The sequence below is a fragment of the Ovis canadensis genome, chromosome 1 (assembly GCF_042477335.2).
Source record: "Ovis canadensis isolate MfBH-ARS-UI-01 breed Bighorn chromosome 1, ARS-UI_OviCan_v2, whole genome shotgun sequence".
Classification (NCBI taxonomy): domain Eukaryota; kingdom Metazoa; phylum Chordata; class Mammalia; order Artiodactyla; family Bovidae; genus Ovis; species Ovis canadensis.
Genome location: NC_091245.1, coordinates 194156509 through 194176134, shown reverse-complemented (window position 1 = coordinate 194176134; position 19626 = coordinate 194156509). Strand labels below are relative to the sequence as shown.

General features: G+C 35.7%; 1 protein-coding gene across 1 annotated transcript in view; it reads left to right on the top strand.

The window, feature by feature from the left end:
- Positions 1 to 19417, top strand: part of UBXN7 (UBX domain protein 7) — a 50603-nt gene extending 31186 nt beyond the window's left edge. Inside the window, exons 4-11 of the mRNA XM_069556877.1 lie at positions 1854 to 1919; positions 3426 to 3538; positions 8718 to 8864; positions 10198 to 10288; positions 10936 to 11063; positions 15567 to 15960; positions 16078 to 16157; positions 17442 to 19417. Of these exons, the coding sequence (XP_069412978.1) occupies positions 1854 to 1919; positions 3426 to 3538; positions 8718 to 8864; positions 10198 to 10288; positions 10936 to 11063; positions 15567 to 15960; positions 16078 to 16157; positions 17442 to 17603 (1181 nt within the window). The 3' untranslated portion in view covers positions 17604 to 19417. The remainder of the gene's footprint in view (positions 1 to 1853; positions 1920 to 3425; positions 3539 to 8717; positions 8865 to 10197; positions 10289 to 10935; positions 11064 to 15566; positions 15961 to 16077; positions 16158 to 17441) is intronic.
- Positions 19418 to 19626: the final 209 nt, after the last annotated feature.

Sequence of the window (19626 nt, the reverse complement as noted above, 5' to 3'; positions counted from 1 at the left end):
CAGTGTGGCGATCCCTTAAAAAACTGGAAATAGAACTGCCTTATGACCCAGCAATCCCACTGCTGGGCATACACACCGAGGAAACCAGAATTAAAAGAAACACGTGTACCCCAATGTTCATCGCAGCACTGTTTATAATAGCCAGGACATGGAAGCAGTCTAGATGTCCATCAGCAGATGAATGGATAAGAAAGCTGTGGTACATATACACAATGGAGTATTACTCAGCCATTAAAAAGAATACATTTGAGTCAGTTCTAATGAGGTAGATGAAACTGAAGCCGATTATACAGAGTGAAGTAAGCCAGAAAGAAAAACACCAATACAGTATACTAACACATATATATGGAATTTAGAAAGATGGTAATGGTAACCCTGTATGCGAGACAGCAAAAGAGACACAGATATATAGAACAGTCTTTTGGGCCCTGTGGGAGAGGGAGAGGGTGGGATGATTTGGGAGAATGGCATTGAAACATATAATACCATATATGAAACGAATCACCAGTGCAGGTTTGATGCGGGATACAGGATGCTCGGGGCTGGTGCACTGGGATGACCCAGAGGGATGGTATGGGGAGGGAGGAGGGAGGGGGGTTCAGGATGGGGAACACGTGTACACCCGTGGTGGATTCATGTTGATGTATGGCAAAACCAATACAATATTGTAATTAGCCTCCAGTTAAAATAAATTTAAATTAAAAAAAAAAAAAAGAGTACTGGAGTGGGTTGCCTTGCCCTTCTCCAGGGGAATCTTCCAAATGATATACTGACAGATAATGCTTTAAACAAATAAGTAATTTTTTAGCATGTGGTTCTGCATTTTTTTGTTATTTTTCTGTTTTGCTTTTTACTCAGTAGTTCTTAAAAAATTACCCTATATAATGGAAAATGCAGGCTGTTGTGAAGGATGCTTTGAAGATGGGATTGGGGGACTTTAATAGTTTCTATCTGATCTTACTATCTAATCATCATTTCTTACAGAGTATTGTTCTAGTTACATGCTTTCTGGGCTTGCCATAAGCCAACTTAATAACTGTCACTCATATTGAAAGAATCATTAAATGTCCTTATTTAATGTATATAAAGACCTGGTAATTAAAAAAAAGTTTTATATTATAGTTGATTTACAGTTGTGTGTTAGTTTTCGGTGTACAATAAAGTGATTCAGTTACACATAATATACATGTATCTATCCTTTTTCAGATTCTTTTCCCATTTAAGACCTGGTAAATTTTTTAGGTTTAAGAACATACAGGAAGATAATATTTTGATGATTGCTTTTGAAACTTTATCTGTACAATACTTAAGAATTGGGTAGTAGACCCTATTCAATAGTATAAGAAGATATTGGTTCTATTTATTTATCTGTAATTATAGGAAAAATTTACACTCTAAAATTGTTTTATTGGTGTTTATAATTCTACATGTGTGCCACTTACTAAGAAGTAGTTCTTAAATATTATGGTTTAAAATTTACTCAAGTATTGTACTAAAGGGTAAGCAGATCCTTTAAAATAACCTGAATTTGGTATTTGGAGCATGTGTAAGATTCATCTCCATGTGGAATCATGTTCACAATCTTTCTTCCTGTCTTTTTACATAAATTTGGCCAAGTCCTTGACTGGACCTTAATTTTCTTTTTTATATAACAAAATGTTGGTCTGAAGATGGTTACGTTAAGTATGTATGAATGACTTGAAGGTTTTAAAAATATTTTATTTTTTGGAAGAGGACACTATTATCAATCTGAGTGTCTTAAAATAAGAAATTCTTATAGATAAAGATATTTTAGAATTGTTAAAAAATTAATGTTTAAGCTTTTGTGTCAATTCTGTTTTTTTCTCCTAAAGCTCCTAAAAGACGACGGCCTGCACGTTCAATATTTGATGGTTTCCGGGATTTTCAAACTGAAACTAGTAGGTATCTATGGATTAGTTTATCATCTCCTTTTCTCTTCCTTCTTCTCTCCGCCTCCATTCTTGTCTTTCTCTCCCTCCCCGTCTCCCGCAGATAAAACCAAGGTGGAAAAGCACCCATACACTCCCCTTCAGGTCAAGATCCTGGTTTGTTTTATATAATTGTTTTATTGAAAAAAATGATTAATATTAGGCCTAATAACTTTGAGGATTCATCTTATTTAAAAAAGTAAATTATGAATTCAGTCTGTGATTGTTATTAACTCCCCCTTGCTGCTGCTGCTGCTAAGTTGCTTCAGTTGTGTCCAACTCTGTGCAACTCCACAGATGGCAGCCCACCAGGCTCTTCTGTCCCTGGGATTCTCCAGGCAAGAATACTGGAGTGGGTTGCCATTTCCTCTTCAGTGTGTGCAAGTGAAAAGTGAGAGTGAAGTCGCTCAGTCATGTCTGACTCTTCACAACCCCATGGACTGTAGCCTACCAGGCCCCTCCATCCATGGGATTTTCCAGGCAGGAGTACTGGAGTGGGTTACCATGTCCTTCTCCACTCCCTTGAGCTGAATTATTCTAAATTCTAACCTACTTGATTATAGAAGAATAAGAGAGGTGGATATAATATTAGAAATCTAATAATTTACAAACAACCCATTTCTGAATGAGCAGTTAAATGCTGACTATAATAAAATAAAAACTGATTTTCCTCAGGAACCTGATATATGTCAGTTAAAGGAACGACTACAATGAAAATGATTATTATAGGGATTGAAAAATAGAAGAAAAAGCCATAATACCCCACGCAGCCACTATTAACATTTTGGCTACAGCTGTTTGAAATAGGTTTATGTCTTTCTGTGGAATAAATCAGAACGAGAATCTTGACCATCTACTTTTAGTGGATTTAGTACTGATTTAGTAATGGAACCCTAAAGAAAAGGACAGATATGTTTAGAGAATATGTGAGGAACTTTTGGACCATATTTGAGTTTGTAATTATTTATAATGAGTTCATTGAAGCTCATATAGGTCTTATAACTTGAGAGAGTGGAATCCAGACTGACATAAGGCATCCAGGGAATCCTGTGCGCTCCCAGGAGCAGATGACAGCGGTAGTCATTGTCTCTCACTGGCAGAATCTTTCAAGATTGGGAATTTTGCTAGAAACAGCTGGAATGTAGCTAGATAAATTAAGGTGACTTTCAGAATTAGATAAATGGAGATGAAAGTTTTCTTGTATGCTTAAGTTCAGTTTGAGTATGTGAAGGAAATATTTTGAATAGTGACTCTTAGATAATTTTTGCCTTTATCCCTACCTTTGGATAGAGAGCACCAAGTCTTAAGACTTTCCCCCCAACTCACTTTGTATTATTTTTCAGAGTCAGCCTTAGATCTTTGCATTTGAGATCAAGCACATTGTTCATTAGTTCTTACAATTGATACATTTTCTTAATTGGGAGATTTCATGACTTTTATGGCTAATTGAAACTTTCTTATCCTCCTGTGTTGCAGTTCGGCAAGAACAGGAATTAAGAAATGGAGGAGCAATAGATAAGAAACTAACTACCCTTGCAGATCTGTTCCGGCCACCCATTGATTTGATGCATAAAGGCAGTTTTGAAACAGTAAGTTGTTGGAGATTCTAAACCCAACCTGTGAATCCTTTTGCAGTTTTTAGTGGCATTTTTCTAAGAGCAAAAAAAAGTTTTCAACATATAGAGAAATTAGTGTCTTAATGAGATATCTAGAAAGTTACATTGATTTATGTTTCTACCACCAGTATATGATATTACCTAATAAAATCACTTTATTGTGTGGCATCATTTTAGAATCTGCCATTTTTTTTAATTTATTTTTTTAATCTTTTAATGTTTATATGTCTTTACTATTGGGAATAGTCTCTGTGTGTTTTGGCCATTTGTGAATTGTTTATAGTTACCTTTTACTCATTTTTATAAGGATCCAGGTGTGTTTGAAAAGAGTATCTCTAGTTGCAAAATATGTTCTCCTTCAGTTCTTGGTTTTAATTTAGCTGAAACCAAAGGAAAACCTTCTGGAGCAGGTTTATTTGATTGTCTGCTAAATTATAAGCTCAATGAGGGCAGGGGAACCATGTTTCTTTTTATTATGGTAATCCTTTTGATCCAGTCTCTAGCGTTTAATAGGAACATGATGTTTGTTAAATGAAAGAGTTTAGTTGGGATTTTAAATATTCTTCTGTGGGTGTTCAAACAGCTTGATTTTGTGTGTTGACTGGCGTGTTAATGCTCTGTTGAATCAGAAGAGCATTTCTATAGCTGTGTAGCACTTAAATTTCAGGTAAGTCTATTAGGATAAAGTAGGGCAAACACTTAACTACAAAAATGACATTAGTAGCTACATATTTGGAAGTGAATTATGATTGTGTTTTTAAAAACATTTTGCCCTTTAACGTAACACTTACACTAGCCTAAGTGAAATATTTAGGTTAAGAAATTTATTATAAGCTACTGCTTTCTGCATTCTTTAATTTTCTGAATTATAAAACCTGAAGGTGTTTGGCTGCATGTAACAAAATCCAAATAATGGAGGTTTGATCAGATGTGTTTCTTTTTGTTGTGTAAATAAAGTTCAGGGAGTCTGATGTCAGGTTATCAGCTCAAAAATGTCAGGTTAGATGTCTCCAGTTTTCTTCATCTTTCGCTCATGATCTTTAACATGGCAACTGCCTATCCTTTCTAATAACCATTAATGGAGAATAAGATAATATGTAAGAAAGAAAAAGGATCTGAGTTTGTTTTGATGTGCTTTCTATTTTCATTAGCTTCTGTGTTGCTCAGGGGCTTAGTGAAGTAACTCTGAACTTGACTTAATTTGGACACTTTGGCCTCATAAAAAGCAGTTAGTCTGCTGCTTGTTCATTAAGGGAAGATGTGAATCTTTCAATATTGTCATCTGGAGTTTTTTCAATTTGTTGTATCACCTTTTATTCTTTGTATTTTGTGACCTATGTTTTCAACTGTATTTTTTCACTGATAATACTCAACTTTATCATTTACAACTCTTTAAATGATATAAATATTCCCAGAAAAAGTAGGCATTTCATTATGATTAATGATATATCCATTAGTTTTATAAAAATTAGAGAAGCAATATGCAAAATTAAGTTGCTGAAACTTAAGAGAGATGAATGTTAAAAATTAAAGGAATGATGAGGTTGCAAAGATTCGAACACGACTAAGTGACTTTCACTTTCTTTGGTTGCTCAGGCAGGACCCATAGGTTTGGATTAGATGTAGATCTGAGCTACAGTTTTACAAGTTTAGAAACTAGACTTTGTTGTTTCTTAGTGTAACTAGAGGTGGACCATGTTCAAGGGTTCTGCCTCATGCCTGTGAAGTTCATTCAGTATTTAACAAGGCCTCCTATTGTAAGGCCTTGTTCTAGGGGATGGCTATTATATTTATTGGAATAAAGATTTAACTCCATGTGAGAGAGACCAGGAATGAAACAATAGCTTAAACAAGATAGAGGTCCATGCTTTTAGGATGGTTCTACTCTATGAAGTTACTAGGGATGCAGCTTTTCCTGTCCTCTTCTGCTGTTCCTTAGGCCTTGCTTGCCCTTGTCTGCATGATGCAAGGTGGCTAACCACCATCTTTGCTTTTCAGTTAGCATGAAGGAGGGAAGTGACTGAGAAGGGTACACCTTTTCCATTTAAAGGAACAACTTAGAAGTCACACACATCACTTCTCACATTCCATTGATCAGAACTTAGCAATGTGGCTACACCTAGTTGCAAAGGATACTAGGAAATTAAGATGCTTAGCTGAAAGTTGGAAATTCTGTTACTAAGGTGAAGGGAAAAATGGGTATTTGTTATCTGTAAGCAGCTTCTGCCATAGGAAGGTAGTGGTGAACAAATTATACGAAGTCCTTTGACATCAAAAAGTTTATAATCTGTAGGGAGAAACAGACTAAACAAAAACCAAAAACAATATCTATATAACATATTTAGTATATATATATGTTTTATGTATGTTTGACACACAAAAATTTCAGGTTACAGTAGTTGCTGGGAGAAAGTATAAAATAGAGTAAGGGAAGGAGAGAGAGGACTCGTGTTTGGGGACAAAGTGAGAGAATGTAAACCATAGAAGGATCTTAGGGAAGAGTAGAAAAACAGTTAAGTGTAAAGATACTAGTGTTGGAAAGAGTTCAGGCATATTTTTGGTATAGCCAAGGAAATTCATGTAGCTGGAGTTGAGTGAACAAGGCACTTAGGGTGAGTTATCTGACCTGGGGAAGGAAATATTTCTTATGTTTTCCTCTTTCCCTCTTAGCATGTAAGTTTCTTCTTTCCCCTTTAGCATGAATACAGGGATTTTGTTTTATTTACTGTTCTGTGTCCATGGTGCATAGAAGGGTATCTGGCAAACAATTGCCCTCCATAAATTATCTAGTGGTATAATCTAGAGTATATTGTACAGAAAGAATCAGAACAATTTCCATAAAGTATTTCTTGTTTTCATAACAAATGCATATTTATTTGTAAAATTGCCATTCAGTTGGACATCCAGTTGGTTCTTCTAAAAGTACTTTAATTTCCAAAGTGCTTGCTATAAATGCAAATTAAAATATTTTAATTAAAATGTAAAGAACTGACTCAGTAACAAAATACATAAGATAAAGTTTTTCTAGATAAACTTTATACATAGCTTATATTTTTATTCAAATTAAGCAAAATTTAGAGAAAAATTAAAAACCAACAAGGAGGGACTTCCCTGGTGGTCCAGTGGTTAGGACTGCACTGCCAGTGTAGGTGTGGGTTTGATCCCTGCTTGGGGAACTAAGATTCCATATGCCATGAGGCACAGCCAAAAAAAAGCAACAAGGAAAAATAATAGTTTCCATTTCCATAAGAAAGTATAGTGCATATTTTAGTATATTTTGTTTTCAACTTTATACATATATATTTATTGAAATAGATTAAGTTTTCCTCTATATCCTCTTTACGTACTTTTCCAACAGTGTAGGAGGGTTCCCTTACAGCCTCTCCAGCATTTGTTTTTTGTAGATTTATTTATTGATGGCCATCCTGACTGGTGTGAGGTGACACCTCATTGTAGTTTTGATTTTTGATTTGCATTAAAAGTAATTTCTTAACATCTTTCAGTTGCTTTTGCTTATATAAGGCTTCTCCCATTGTAAGCTTTGTGCAGGAAGGGATTTTTTGGTTTGGTAACTGCTATAACTCCAGCATCTATAGCTCTACCTGAAACATGGTAGATACTCAAATGTCTGTTGAATGAATGAATTTGAATGAATGAAAGCATGACTGTGAATAGATGAATTTTTAAAAACAGTAGCAGATAGCTCTCATTGTTTTTGAACTCTGCCTTTTAAAAATTTTTCAGTGTTACGTGGGGTTTTTTTGTTTGTTTTTTGGGGTTTTTTTTTGGTCAGTGTTGCAGTTAAGGCAGACTTAGTAAATTTACCTTATAGGGATGTGTACTATTTAGTCTGTCCCTCTAGAATGTTTTTTCTTTCTTCTCAAATACTTTTCTTCAGTTAAAGCAGTATAATTACTCACTTATCACCCATTTTTTAAATCCACATGCTTGCTATAGGCAAGGGATTAAGTGGAATACTATCACTTCCTAGAAGCAAGGAGTTATTAGATTTTATATACTTAAAAATAAGCTTTTGACCGGTTAATTGTAGCTTTCTGGCTCATTATAAAGCTACTTCCTTTTAGAACTTAGATTTTCACCTTTGGAATCAGTAATGAATATTATAAAATTATTTTCTCTGGAAGATGTGTATAGAAAAGGAGAATAACAATTTTTTAAGATTGTGTAAACCTGCTTATTAAACAGAAGATAGTCTTACGTTTTCCAATACCTCCGAAATGATACATGTTCTTCAGTTATTATTAATCTGAGTTTTAGCTGATTCTTAAGACTTTCCCATGTCACACTGATTTGGGGAAAAAATATATTGTTTCTCTGACAAAATCATTTAAAAGCTATGACTTCCATTTCATTGTTTCTATAAGAGGGTTTGAGGTAGCTTTTGCTCATTTGCTTTTCTTCCATCCTTTTCCAGTTCAGTAATATTTCTTAGATCAATGTTGTGATAAGGCAATGTAAGGGAAAAAAAAGTACACACTCATAACTGATACTTGTGCTGTAAATTGGAGAGTCTTTTGGAGATCATTCTGAAACATCCTTTCATCTGTAGTTTCAGTTTTTAAACACACACCTAGGAAAACAACCCTGAGAGAAAAAATCCTCAGCAGCTTCTAGTCAAAGATTCATAGAGTGAATCTATAAAATGCCATGTGCCTAATAATTGAGATGAATATGATATTTGGAAATGTATGTAAAATGATGTTGAAAAAAATAACAAACTAATACACACATACTGGTTACAGTTATTAAAAAGAAGAGGTATATTTTTGGATAGGGATTAGTAGAGAAAGCACAATAGAATCGTACCCTTGTTTGTGGAATCTTTTTCAGGTGAAGAGGTTTACATGTTTACCAGTGCAATAAAATGCAGCCACTCTAATAAATAACAATGGATAAAAGGAAAACAGTTCATTTAAATTCGAAAAATGCTTGCAAATGGACTGTATAATGTATATACATGTATATATAAGCAAAAATGTAATTAATGTTTATACACAGAAAACTCTAGGTGTCATACTTGAGCGAAAAAACTTAGTATTTACATGGAAAGAAGATAACTTCTGAATTCTGAAACACACCTGTTACCAAGTAGAAACTTTCTAATAATTGTTATGTAACTTTATTCTTACAGGCCAAAGAGTGTGGCCAAATGCAAAATAAGTGGCTGATGATAAACATTCAAAATGTACAAGACTTTGCATGCCAGTGCCTCAACCGTGATGTATGGAGCAACGAAGCTGTGAAGAATATTATCCGGGAACATTTCATTTTCTGGCAGGTGGGGAGAGTTAATCAAACATTTTATAGCATTTTACTTTGGTAGTATGTGGTGTCTAGGAGGAGGAAGTAGGTTATAAGCTAAAAAAAAACCAGCTGAATTGAATTATTACATATGAAAACATAAAGCCACCCATAATGGGTAAGATAGTAAAGACAAAAGAAAATTAGAGCATCAGTGAAGGGAAGGAGGAAAAAAACGGAAGCAAGCCAAAAAAAAAAAGAACCAAGCCATATAACCATATAGTACGCATACTTCAGAAGAATTTTAACATCATTTTTTAACCATCTTGATAAGAGTGTATAGCTGTACTGTTTAACAGAAATGTAATATGATTAAAATTTATTGTAGCCACATTTTTAAAAGTCAAAAGAAACAGGTAATTGATTTTAATATATTTTAAAAATCAGTATCTGTGATATAAAACTAATGTTAAAATATTGATTGAGGCATTTGGGTTGTGGGTTTGTTTTTTTGGGGGGTGTTAAGTTTTCAGGATCTAGTATGTATTTTACATTTATAGTATAGCAGTTAGGATTAGTCACATTTCAAATGCTTCAGTAGCACATGTTCTGAGGGCTACTATAATTGATAGTGCAGCTGTAGAAGATTTGAAGGAATTGAGAAACTTTTGTTTAATATGTTGATTTTAGCTTGAGTTTGGTAATCTTTAACTGTATGTCCTTAAATTTGTCACTTAGTCTTTCTGGCTCTGGTTTCTTTTTATATAAATTACCATGCTAACAGTAGGTGATCTTGTTCCAGCACGGATTCAATCTCTGGTCAGGGAATTAAGATCCTGCATGCTGTGCAATGCAGCAAAAAAAATTTTTATAAAAAATAAAAACTTCTGAATTAATTTTTTCCCCACTCTAAGATATGCTGTTAATGTTAGTAATTTGCCAGTTCATTCTTTACAGGCCCCTGAATTCAGTAAGTTTTTTTCTGAACAGTAACCTTTTATTCAGCAACTATTGATTGAGCATCTGTTTGCCTAGAGGTATGCTGGGCACTTGAGTTGATAATCTTAACATATTGTGATTTATTAAGATATGTGTAGTTGAGAATCAGAAGTGACATAGATGGACAGGTGACTTGAAAAGGAAGAACTGGGTCAAGGAGGAAGGATGGATTGCTGTATTTCTGTAAGGGTCAGAAGTGACTCTGAAGGCAGGAAGTGAAGAGTTCACATTAGGTGACCTTCATTTTCTCTGTAGGCAATGAGAGCCTAATATGCCAAAGGTGTTTTTGGAGAATTAATAGCTGTTGGTATATAACAAGGTACTTTTTTAAGAGGCTGATTTTTTTTTTAATATGTATAATGACTTAACAGGTCTATCACGACAGTGAGGAAGGTCAGAGATACATACAGTTTTATAAGCTAGGGGATTTCCCCTATGTTTCCATCTTGGATCCACGGACAGGTAAGGTGTATTTCAGCTTACGGCCTTTAACCTATCGTGTATCTTTCAATTACCTAAATAATCTTCAATTTTATCTTGGGTCCAGTTTCAAGATTGTCTGTAGTAATGTATATGAAAGGTTCTTGTTCATGTGCCTCTGAATTACTTAAAAATCTATTGATGTGTGTATTTAGGGAGTTTGTTAGGAAACAACTTTGGGAGATGGTACTATTTTAAATTTGCAGTTCTGTTCTTTCAAAGAATAACGGTTTATCTTATCACTTTTAAGGATCCGCTTAGGTCATTTATTTAAGACTGTTCAGATACTCATTGTAATCCCACCAGAGAAGCAGAGGGTAGAGCTAATTTCATTATTAATTGATTGAGTTTTGTATATATATTGCTTTGTCTGAATCTCTTCTTCCTAAATAGCAATAAATGATACCAGCAGATAACGTAGTTGTTCTGTCATGAAGGCTGGGAATCTCTTAGGTTCGTTATAATTAATGTATCTTCTAGGTTATGAAGACACTGTAACTTAAGTGGTGATGGGTGGAGATATATTCCCAGTAAATTTTAATTGTGGTATGCTGAAAGAAATACTTAGTGAGAATTCAGAAAGGATGTTGGTTTTATTATATTTCTATATCCTGGTTTTTAATCTTTAGGTCAGAAGCTTGTAGAGTGGCACCAGTTAGATGTATCTTCTTTCTTGGACCAAGTAACGGGATTTCTGGGTGAACATGGGCAATTGGATGGACTTTCTAGCAGTCCCCCCAAAAAATGTGCCCGTTCAGTAAGTATGACTGAGAGGTGGTGATGGGCAATTAAATATAATTGTATAGCAGTGCCTTGTGTAAAATGTTTGAGGTTAAGATGGTAAAGATAATAATGTAAGTGGCAGACAGTTAAAATATGTGGCTGTACAGCATCTTACATTTTGATAGTTTCCCACATAAGGGTTCTTTCTTCTCAGTGAAATTGCAAGATTCATATTTCCACTCTCACTTGCCGCCAGGGTCAGGCATGGGACCTAAGGCCTGGATTTAGAACTGAACAATGTGAATGTGTAACACTGAGCAGGGCAGCTCACCTGTGAGCCCAGTAACAGAGAAACCCACGTTTTGAGAGGCAGTACTGTTTGGACTGTTGGAATCCATGTCTGAGCAGCAGCAGAAATGATATTTTTGCTAGAACATCTCTCATGGTGTAGTTGGGCATTATTTCTGATTACATAGCTTTAGGCCCTAGCTCTCAGGCCCACCTAAAGATTATTTCTATATTTAGTTCTATAATATGCTATTACTAGGCAGATCTACTTGATAATTGATAGCAAAATTAGTTTTAAGTAAGAGACCTTCAAAGTTGTGGGAATCTTTCATTGATTATAGGAACTATTTGGGTTTGATGGCAGTGAGGATGGAATTAATTATAGAGAATCTGACTTTAGTAGTCTAGTACCATGCAGTAATGAAACAGTTCCTTAAATTATTACTGAAAGTAAAGTGCACATTTAAGGAGAGGCTATGAATACTTGCCAAGGGTTTGTATAGAATTCATTTTTCCTCCTCCATTACTCATGAATTTTACTTAAGTAGAATTCTTTTTTAAGACATTAAAAAATCGAGGAAGTTTCTGTGACTTCGCTGAGAGGGTTTTCTCATCTTTTGCAATCATAGGCTGAAATTGTCAAAATCCAGAGCCTGAGCTTTCGAGTTGCTGAATTACAACATAAATTTGGTTTAATATTTCACCAGATGTCTTATAAAAGTTAAGGAACTTGGTAGGGAAAAGAGTGGGGCCATAAAATTGGACAGTTACATAGGGCTTATTTAGGTGACTAGTACCTCAGACCCCACTTCTGAACTAAATAATTCTCTGACTTAAATTCTGATCAACTCTGTACAAGAGAAACTGCAACACATAATAGCTTAAACAAGGAAGACATCTTTTCTCAATAAGAAGTTCAGAGGGAAGCAATCTAGGACTTTACTGCTGTGGATGTCATCAAGGAACCAGGTTGTTTCTCGTTTTTTCCCCCCCACTTCCATCCTTAGTCTTGGCTTTTGTCCTCATGATTATGGTATAGATGCTGTGCTCCCAATATCACAGTCTAATGGACAAGGAGAAAAGAGGTAATATCTTTATTACGAAGATAAACAGCCACAGATAAAGAATTCTGCTTATTTTTGCTGGACACAGTTGCTTGGAGACCATTGAGGTACCTTTTAATAAGGAAGCAAAGATGCTAGTTATGTCTATAAAAGGAAGCATGCCCCACTAAAAAACTCCATTTACCAGTTTCCCTTGCAGCTAAAAAAAAATTGTGGAATGGAACTAAAGCATCACTTACAGAGAAAGTAAATAACTAAGTGCCTGTATTAAAAAAGAAAGCCTCAAATTAATGACTTAAGTTTCTATCTTAAATGAAATGAAAAAGGACCCACACAGAAAAAAATTAAATCAAACCCAAACTATGCAGAAAGAAAAGGGGAAAGAACAAAGATCAACCAGTAACTTAGAAAACAAAAGAAAAAATTAAATGAAACCAGAAGCTTGTTTTTTAGAAAGTCAATAAAATTGGTAAGCCTCTAGTCAGATGGTCAGGGGAAAAAAGCCACAAATTACCAATTACAGGATTGGGAGAGGAGCCATCCATATAGATATTACAGTTATTGAAGAAATAATAAGTAATACAGTGAATAACTTTATGTCAAATACTTGACCCTTTAGGTAAAAAGGACAAATTCCTAAGAAGACACAACCTGCTAAAGCTCATTAAAGGCAAAACAGATACCTGAATAGTCCTATTAATATATCTATCAATTAAATTGAATTTGTAGTTTAAAACTTCCACAAAGAAAACTATACCCAGGTGGCTTCCCTGGTAAATGTCTTTAATTTTTAAGGAAGAAATAATGCTAATTCTACACAAACTCTTCCAGGAAACCAAAGGGGAAGAAATACTGCCTAGTTCATTGTGAGGCCAGCATTAACTTGATATCAAAACCAAAACCAAAAACTGAGCTTTGTTTTACAAGGAAAACAAAAGACAAAGAAATTAAACCAATAACCCTTATTAACAGGGATACAAAAATTCTTAACAAAATTTTCATAAATGAGTCTGATTTATAAAAAAGCAGTGTATTCTAACTAAGCAGTTTATAAAAAAGCAGTGCATCCTAACCAAGTGGGTTTTAGCTCAGGAATACAAAGTTGGTTTAATGTTAGACAACCAACCAATGTAGTTCACTAAAAAAGAAAACCATATTATCTGCCTCAAGTACAAAGTTAAATAGAAGTAGGATCTTGTAAGTTAGGAATCAGAGGAGAATGAATGTTGACTAGGAAGCCAGCAGTATCTACTACGGTGGCAGTCTTTAAAATCAAGCTGCATGCTGTGTAATATCATTATTTTAAACCTACAGTTCACTTAAGCCATTGCTGGTCACATGGGTACATCTACTTGCCTTTTTATTTATTTATATATATATATACTTGGTGCTAAATTAGCCTTAGTGAAAGTGAGTGAAAGTCAGCTCGCTCAGTCATGTCCGACTCTTTGTGACCCGTGGACTAAGTCTCTTCAGTGTCCAACTCTGTGCAACCCCATAGACGGCAGCCCACCAGGCTTCCCCATCCCTGGGATTCTCCAGGCAAGAACACTGGAGTGGGTTGCCATTTCCTTCTCCAATGCTTGAAAGTGAAAAGTGAAAGTGAAGTCGCTCAGTCGTGTCCACCCCCCAGTGACCCCATGGACTGCAGCCTTCCAGGCTCCTCCGTCCATGGGATTTTCCAGGCAAGAGTACTGGAGTGGGGTGCCATTTACTTCTCCAGGGGATCTTCCCAACCCAGGAATCGAACCCAGGTCTCCTGCATTGCAGGCAGATGCTTTACCCTCTAAGCCACTAGGAAAGTCCAATTTACATATATTTTTTGGTGCTAAATTAGCCTTAAGTAAGTAAGTAAAGTTGCTCAGTCTTGTCCGACTCTTTGCGACCCCATGGACTGTAGCCTACCAGGCTCCTCCCTCCATGGGATTCTCCAGGCAAGAGTACTGGAGTGGGTTGCCATTTCCTTCTCCAGAGGATCTTTCCAACCCAGGGATCGAACCCGGGTCTCCTGCATTCCAGGCAGACACTTTAACCTCTGAGCCACCAGGGAAGCCCCAAATTAGCCTTAAGTTGCCTTAAAATTTAAAAAAAAAATTTTTTTATGTTATTGGCAGGTAGGGTAAGCCAAATTGAAACTCCTTTAGTTTTTTGTTAGCAACCTGAACTTTTTATTGTGGAAAATTTTAGAACAGAAGGAGTTTATTGAGCTTCTGTGTGTCCATTAACTAATTTCAGTCATTAACAACTTGTGGTGAGTCTTGTTTCAGCTATACCCCGTCCTTTGAAGCAAATCTCAGGATTCATTGTTTTATTTATTATTAATTCTTTGGCATGTATTTTTAAAAGATAAAAGATTCTTTTTATTTTTAGAAATAATCACAGTATCCCTAACACATCCGCAGAAAATTAACTGTAGTTCCTTTATATCATAAAATATCCAGTGTTCAGCTTTTGACTACCATAAAAAATCTTTTTGTATAGTTTGGATTCACTCTAGTAATGCCTGTTTTGCGACTCAACAAGTTTAGTGAAATCTGTGACAGTAGGACTTTTCCACGGGGAGGACTGTTGAAAGTCGCTTTTCGTGGTCGGTCACAATCAGAACCTTCACTGAAATTAAGTTTGGAAAAATGTAGTTGTTGTTTCACATTTTTTATACAGTATTTTGTTTTGTTTGAATGTTAAAGGTCTGACTGTTAGATTTTTTTGTAAAATGATCATTACTAAGTTATTTATTTACTGATAGCCTTCTGTGTGCCAAAGCAGTGCTGGTTAGTGAGCAAGATAGACATCTTTCTTTGTGCTTAGTCATGTTAAAGACTAATGTTTTGACTTTTATATTTAAAACCTTAATTCCTTCTGGGCAAGGAATAAGTTGTTTTCTTGATTTTATTCACTTTGATTTCCCCCACCCCACATCCTGCCAAGTCCTGTGCTTGCAATCATTGTGCCAGATGGTGTGACAGTTTTTATTTTTGTGTTTAAAATGGCATTCCAACTTGGCTGTTTAAGACAAAGTTGTTGCCCTCAAATAGCTTAAAATTTAGTAGAAGAGATATATCCAGCAGACAATAATAATGGCAAGCTGACTGTTTGATTTCCCATGCCCTATTTGACTTGATTATTTTTTTGGTTTAACTGTTTTCTTTTTCTTTCTACCTATGTTGTATGACTGCATCTTACAGGAGAGCCTTATAGATGCAAGTGAAGACAGTCAGCTAGAAGCTGCCATCAGAGCCTCCTTACAAGAGACACATTTTGATTCCACACAGACAAAACAGGATAGCCGCTCAGATGAAGAATCTGAATCTGAACTTTTTTCTGGCAGTGAGGAGTTCATATCTGTTTGTGGCTCTGATGAAGAGGAGGAGATAGAGAATCTTGCCAAGTCTAGAAAGTCTCCCCACAAAGATTTGGGGCATAGAAAAGAGGAGAACAGAAGGTCAATGACTGAGCCCCCTGCCAGAACTGAGCCTGGAACAGCCACAAACCACCAAGGATTGCCAGTCATGGATTCAGAAATATTGGAGATGTCACCTGAAAAATCAGATGGAATAGTAGAGAGCATTGATGTAAATGGTGGGTCACATTTTAAACTTCCTTTACTTAAAACTTTAATATTACTGAAGAGAATTATTTGTTTAAATTAGTGTTTTGTCACACAGCTATATATATATTTTTTAACCCTTTCTTTAGGACCAAAAGCACAGCTGATGTTGCGGTATCCAGATGGAAAAAGGGAACAAATCACTCTTCCAGAGCAAGCGAAACTACTAGTAAGTTATATCTAATTTTACTTGAAGCAGAAAAACTACTTGGTGTAATTTGCTTGATGATTCTTTGATATGGGTGTTGGTTTGGTCTCTAACTGGAAACTTCATTGTGGTGAATGTTTAATTCTCACTGCTTTATTTCCTCCCCACCTTATCTTGGGCATCTTGCATAGTCTGTTCTAGTCAAGGCTTCTCTGTTCCATAGCTGCTTGAAATAGAAACCCAACTGAAATTACTACCTGGAAAAGGAGTGAAGTTTGTTTAAAGACTGTAGAGGGCCTCCTGGATTTCCTAGTAGTTAAGAACCATGACTATTTTCTGTGTGTTTCTCTTGTGGGGCCTGTTGAGTTTCCCACTTGTGATTCTCTGCTTCATACCATTCTTCTCTCTGTATTCTGATGACTGTTTGGAAAACAGCCTGTACATAATCCGTAATAGGGATGTATTGAGAGCTTTTCCTCTAGAGTCCATAGCTGATAAGCCTTTCTTTTGTGTTTTTCAACTCCTGGAAAAGAGAATGAATCTGACTTGTTTAGATTAGCCTATGAATGAATCCTCCTTGGGTCAAGTGTTTATACCTGGCCATTGCTGTGGCTGAAAATAATTAGACTCTTAAAGACTGTGATGAATGCAGGCAGGCTCTAGCCTCTGGTGTTAATACCTAGAATGTCTCCTAGTCTAGTAATTGGAAAGGAATGGGAGATGAAACAATGAATACAAGTATAGACCACTTTTTTGAGAAGATTGGTTTTGAATCTAGAGTGAGGAGTGAGCAGCAATCAGGGAAAAAGATGATTGAAGGAGAGACTAAGCATGTTTAAGTCTGATGGGAAGCATCTGTAGAAAAGATGTTGAAGATACATGTAAAAGAATAGTTTGTGGTGGTGGCATGGCAAGAGAAGGCAAGAAAGGATTCAGTGCACAACTGACAAACTAGGATGAAGGATGCATCTTCCCTGATAAATAGCAGGAAGGAAAACTAATGAAATGTTTAAAAATGAGGATAATAATTTTATAATCAGAAATTAGGTTTGTTTGTTGATGAGACAGTAATAACCCTGAACACTTCAATGTCATTTACTGGCTATTAATTATTGAGTACAGGTTTAGTATCTCCCCATGCAAAGTGTTATATTGCCATTTCTACAAGAGTAAGCTTCAGTTTTTATAACTTAAACTTACATCTTATCTGATATAAAAATGAATATTGTATATTTTTTAATTATTCATTATGTTCTGTCTTGTGTTCCCATTTAACAACTTTGTCTTTTCTCTTGTTTTTCATAGGCTTTGGTGAAGCATGTCCAGTCTAAAGGATATCCAAATGAACGTTTTGAACTTCTCACCAATTTCCCTCGGAGGAAACTCTCTCATCTGGACTATGATATTACATTACAGGAGGCAGGCCTTTGTCCTCAAGAGACTGTCTTTGTACAGGAAAGAAATTAACATCATGGCCTGACCTCTCTCAGCTTACCCCTTTTTTTCCCTTTTTCTGTGAGATACCATGTCACTGAGTATGCATTTTGGCTCATAGGACTATAGAGCCAAAGTTGGGCAAGCAAGTCACCTGCCTTCTCTTCTGTTTCTTGTTCTCTCCTGTAATCAGCCTCACCTCCCGCCCTCCCCCCCTGCCTTTTTTTCCTCCTCTCCCATTTCCTTCTTTTTCCTACTTTTTTCTCTCTTTCTTACCTAATCTGGTGACCAAATGGAAGTGTTAGGATAAGACCTCCTAGTACTGGCAGCAGGAAATGTGTGTTCCAATAAGTGGTCTCTTACACAGCACTTTTAGGGGATCAAATGAAATGTTACTCTTCAGACTCCATTGGTAGAGGAATGGCCAGATTCAGAATAAGAACAGCCTCTCTGTTTTGTAAGCCCTTTTTTTAGTAGGGAGAAGAAATTCTCTAACACATGTTTTGTTTTGTTGTTCATGTAGGAAATACCACGTAACAAAGTGCCCAGGCTTTTGTTTACATGGAAAAAGCATCCTTTATAATTACTGCTCATTATATTTAATATTTTTCTCAAAGAACTGCCATCTGGAATTATTTCCATGATATGTGTTATTGACAGAAAGAGTGTTAAATTAGGGTGAGTAGCATGGAGTGGCTTTCAATATCCTAGCCTGAGACAGCTTTCTTCGTTATTACTCTATAAACTATCTTGATCCTGCTAATCTTGGAATGGACATTTTGTGAGCACGTTGTGGTGACTAGAATAGGAAGGTACTTGCCAGTACAGCATATTAATTCCTTTGGCCCTTCCATTGTTTGGGTCCAGAAGTGATCTATAGGAAGGCAGCTGTTCAGTAATCATGAGTACAATGGCTTGTAGTTGTAACCACTATGGTTATTGATTGTCCTATGTGCTTTAAGGCATACTTAATGTATGCCCTGGGGGAAAAAGAAGTTGAAGCTGAGAGTTGCTAACCATGTTCCTTTGGTTAGAAATAATGATTTATCTTTTACCCTTGGTTGGAACTGTCTCTGAAAGGCTCTGGTGATTGAATGAGCTTAATTCCTCATGCAGTTTTTTACAAAAGGTATCAAAACTGAAAACTTAGCTCTAATAGGAGGACCTTTAAAATCAGTTCATAAGACAACATTTAGTAATGGAAGTGGGGAAGATTACCTGTAATTTTCGGGTGTGAGTTTTTTGTGCCAACAAAAGCTACATTCAAATTGTAGTTGGTGAGCGCTTTTTTCAGTGTTATTTAGAAGAGGTTGTCTTGAATCTGTAATACGATTAGACTTACCAGCTTCACGTTATGCTCAATTCTTATTTTGAGCTTTAGAGTCCTCTGAACGGGTAGTAGTAATTCTGGTGGCAAAATCAGAACTTTAACTTGTTATAAAATCATAATACAGAGTGAACCTGTTTTGTTGATTGGGATTTAGATTGATTCTTCTACTTGAGGAACATAAATTGCTATTACTCAGAGACCTTTAGGTTCCCATCTATTTTATTAAGATCACTCTCTTGGCAACTGGGGGATTTAAAAAAAAATGCTTGTGTGTTGCTAGTACACAATTAGAGAATACGGTTTCTAATGGTTGGACTTTGAGGGACCCTCCCTAAAGAATGAGTTATGTATGTCCTCAAGGAAATCATGGAAAATTCTGTTTATTCTTCAGTGAGTCCTTTTGAATTAATGTTCTTACATTTTTTTCTAAGTCTGTGTAAGTGCTTATGTATAAGTATATAATTGTATAAATATTTATAAATATATTTATATAATTACAATTTCATTTATACCTTGAGTCAAAGTTCTCTCTTTAGATTGGTGACTGAGTAATACCACTTTGGTGTATTTTCATAGGCTCTCGAGGCTAACTAGCAGCTTCTGATTTATTGAGGAAGCATGGTTTTCATGTTAATTCCTCAATTGTTTCTCTGAACTTGGATAATATACTTGCTATCTGAAGAACAGAGCTATATACAAAGGTGCATTAGAGGGTTAAAAAAAAAC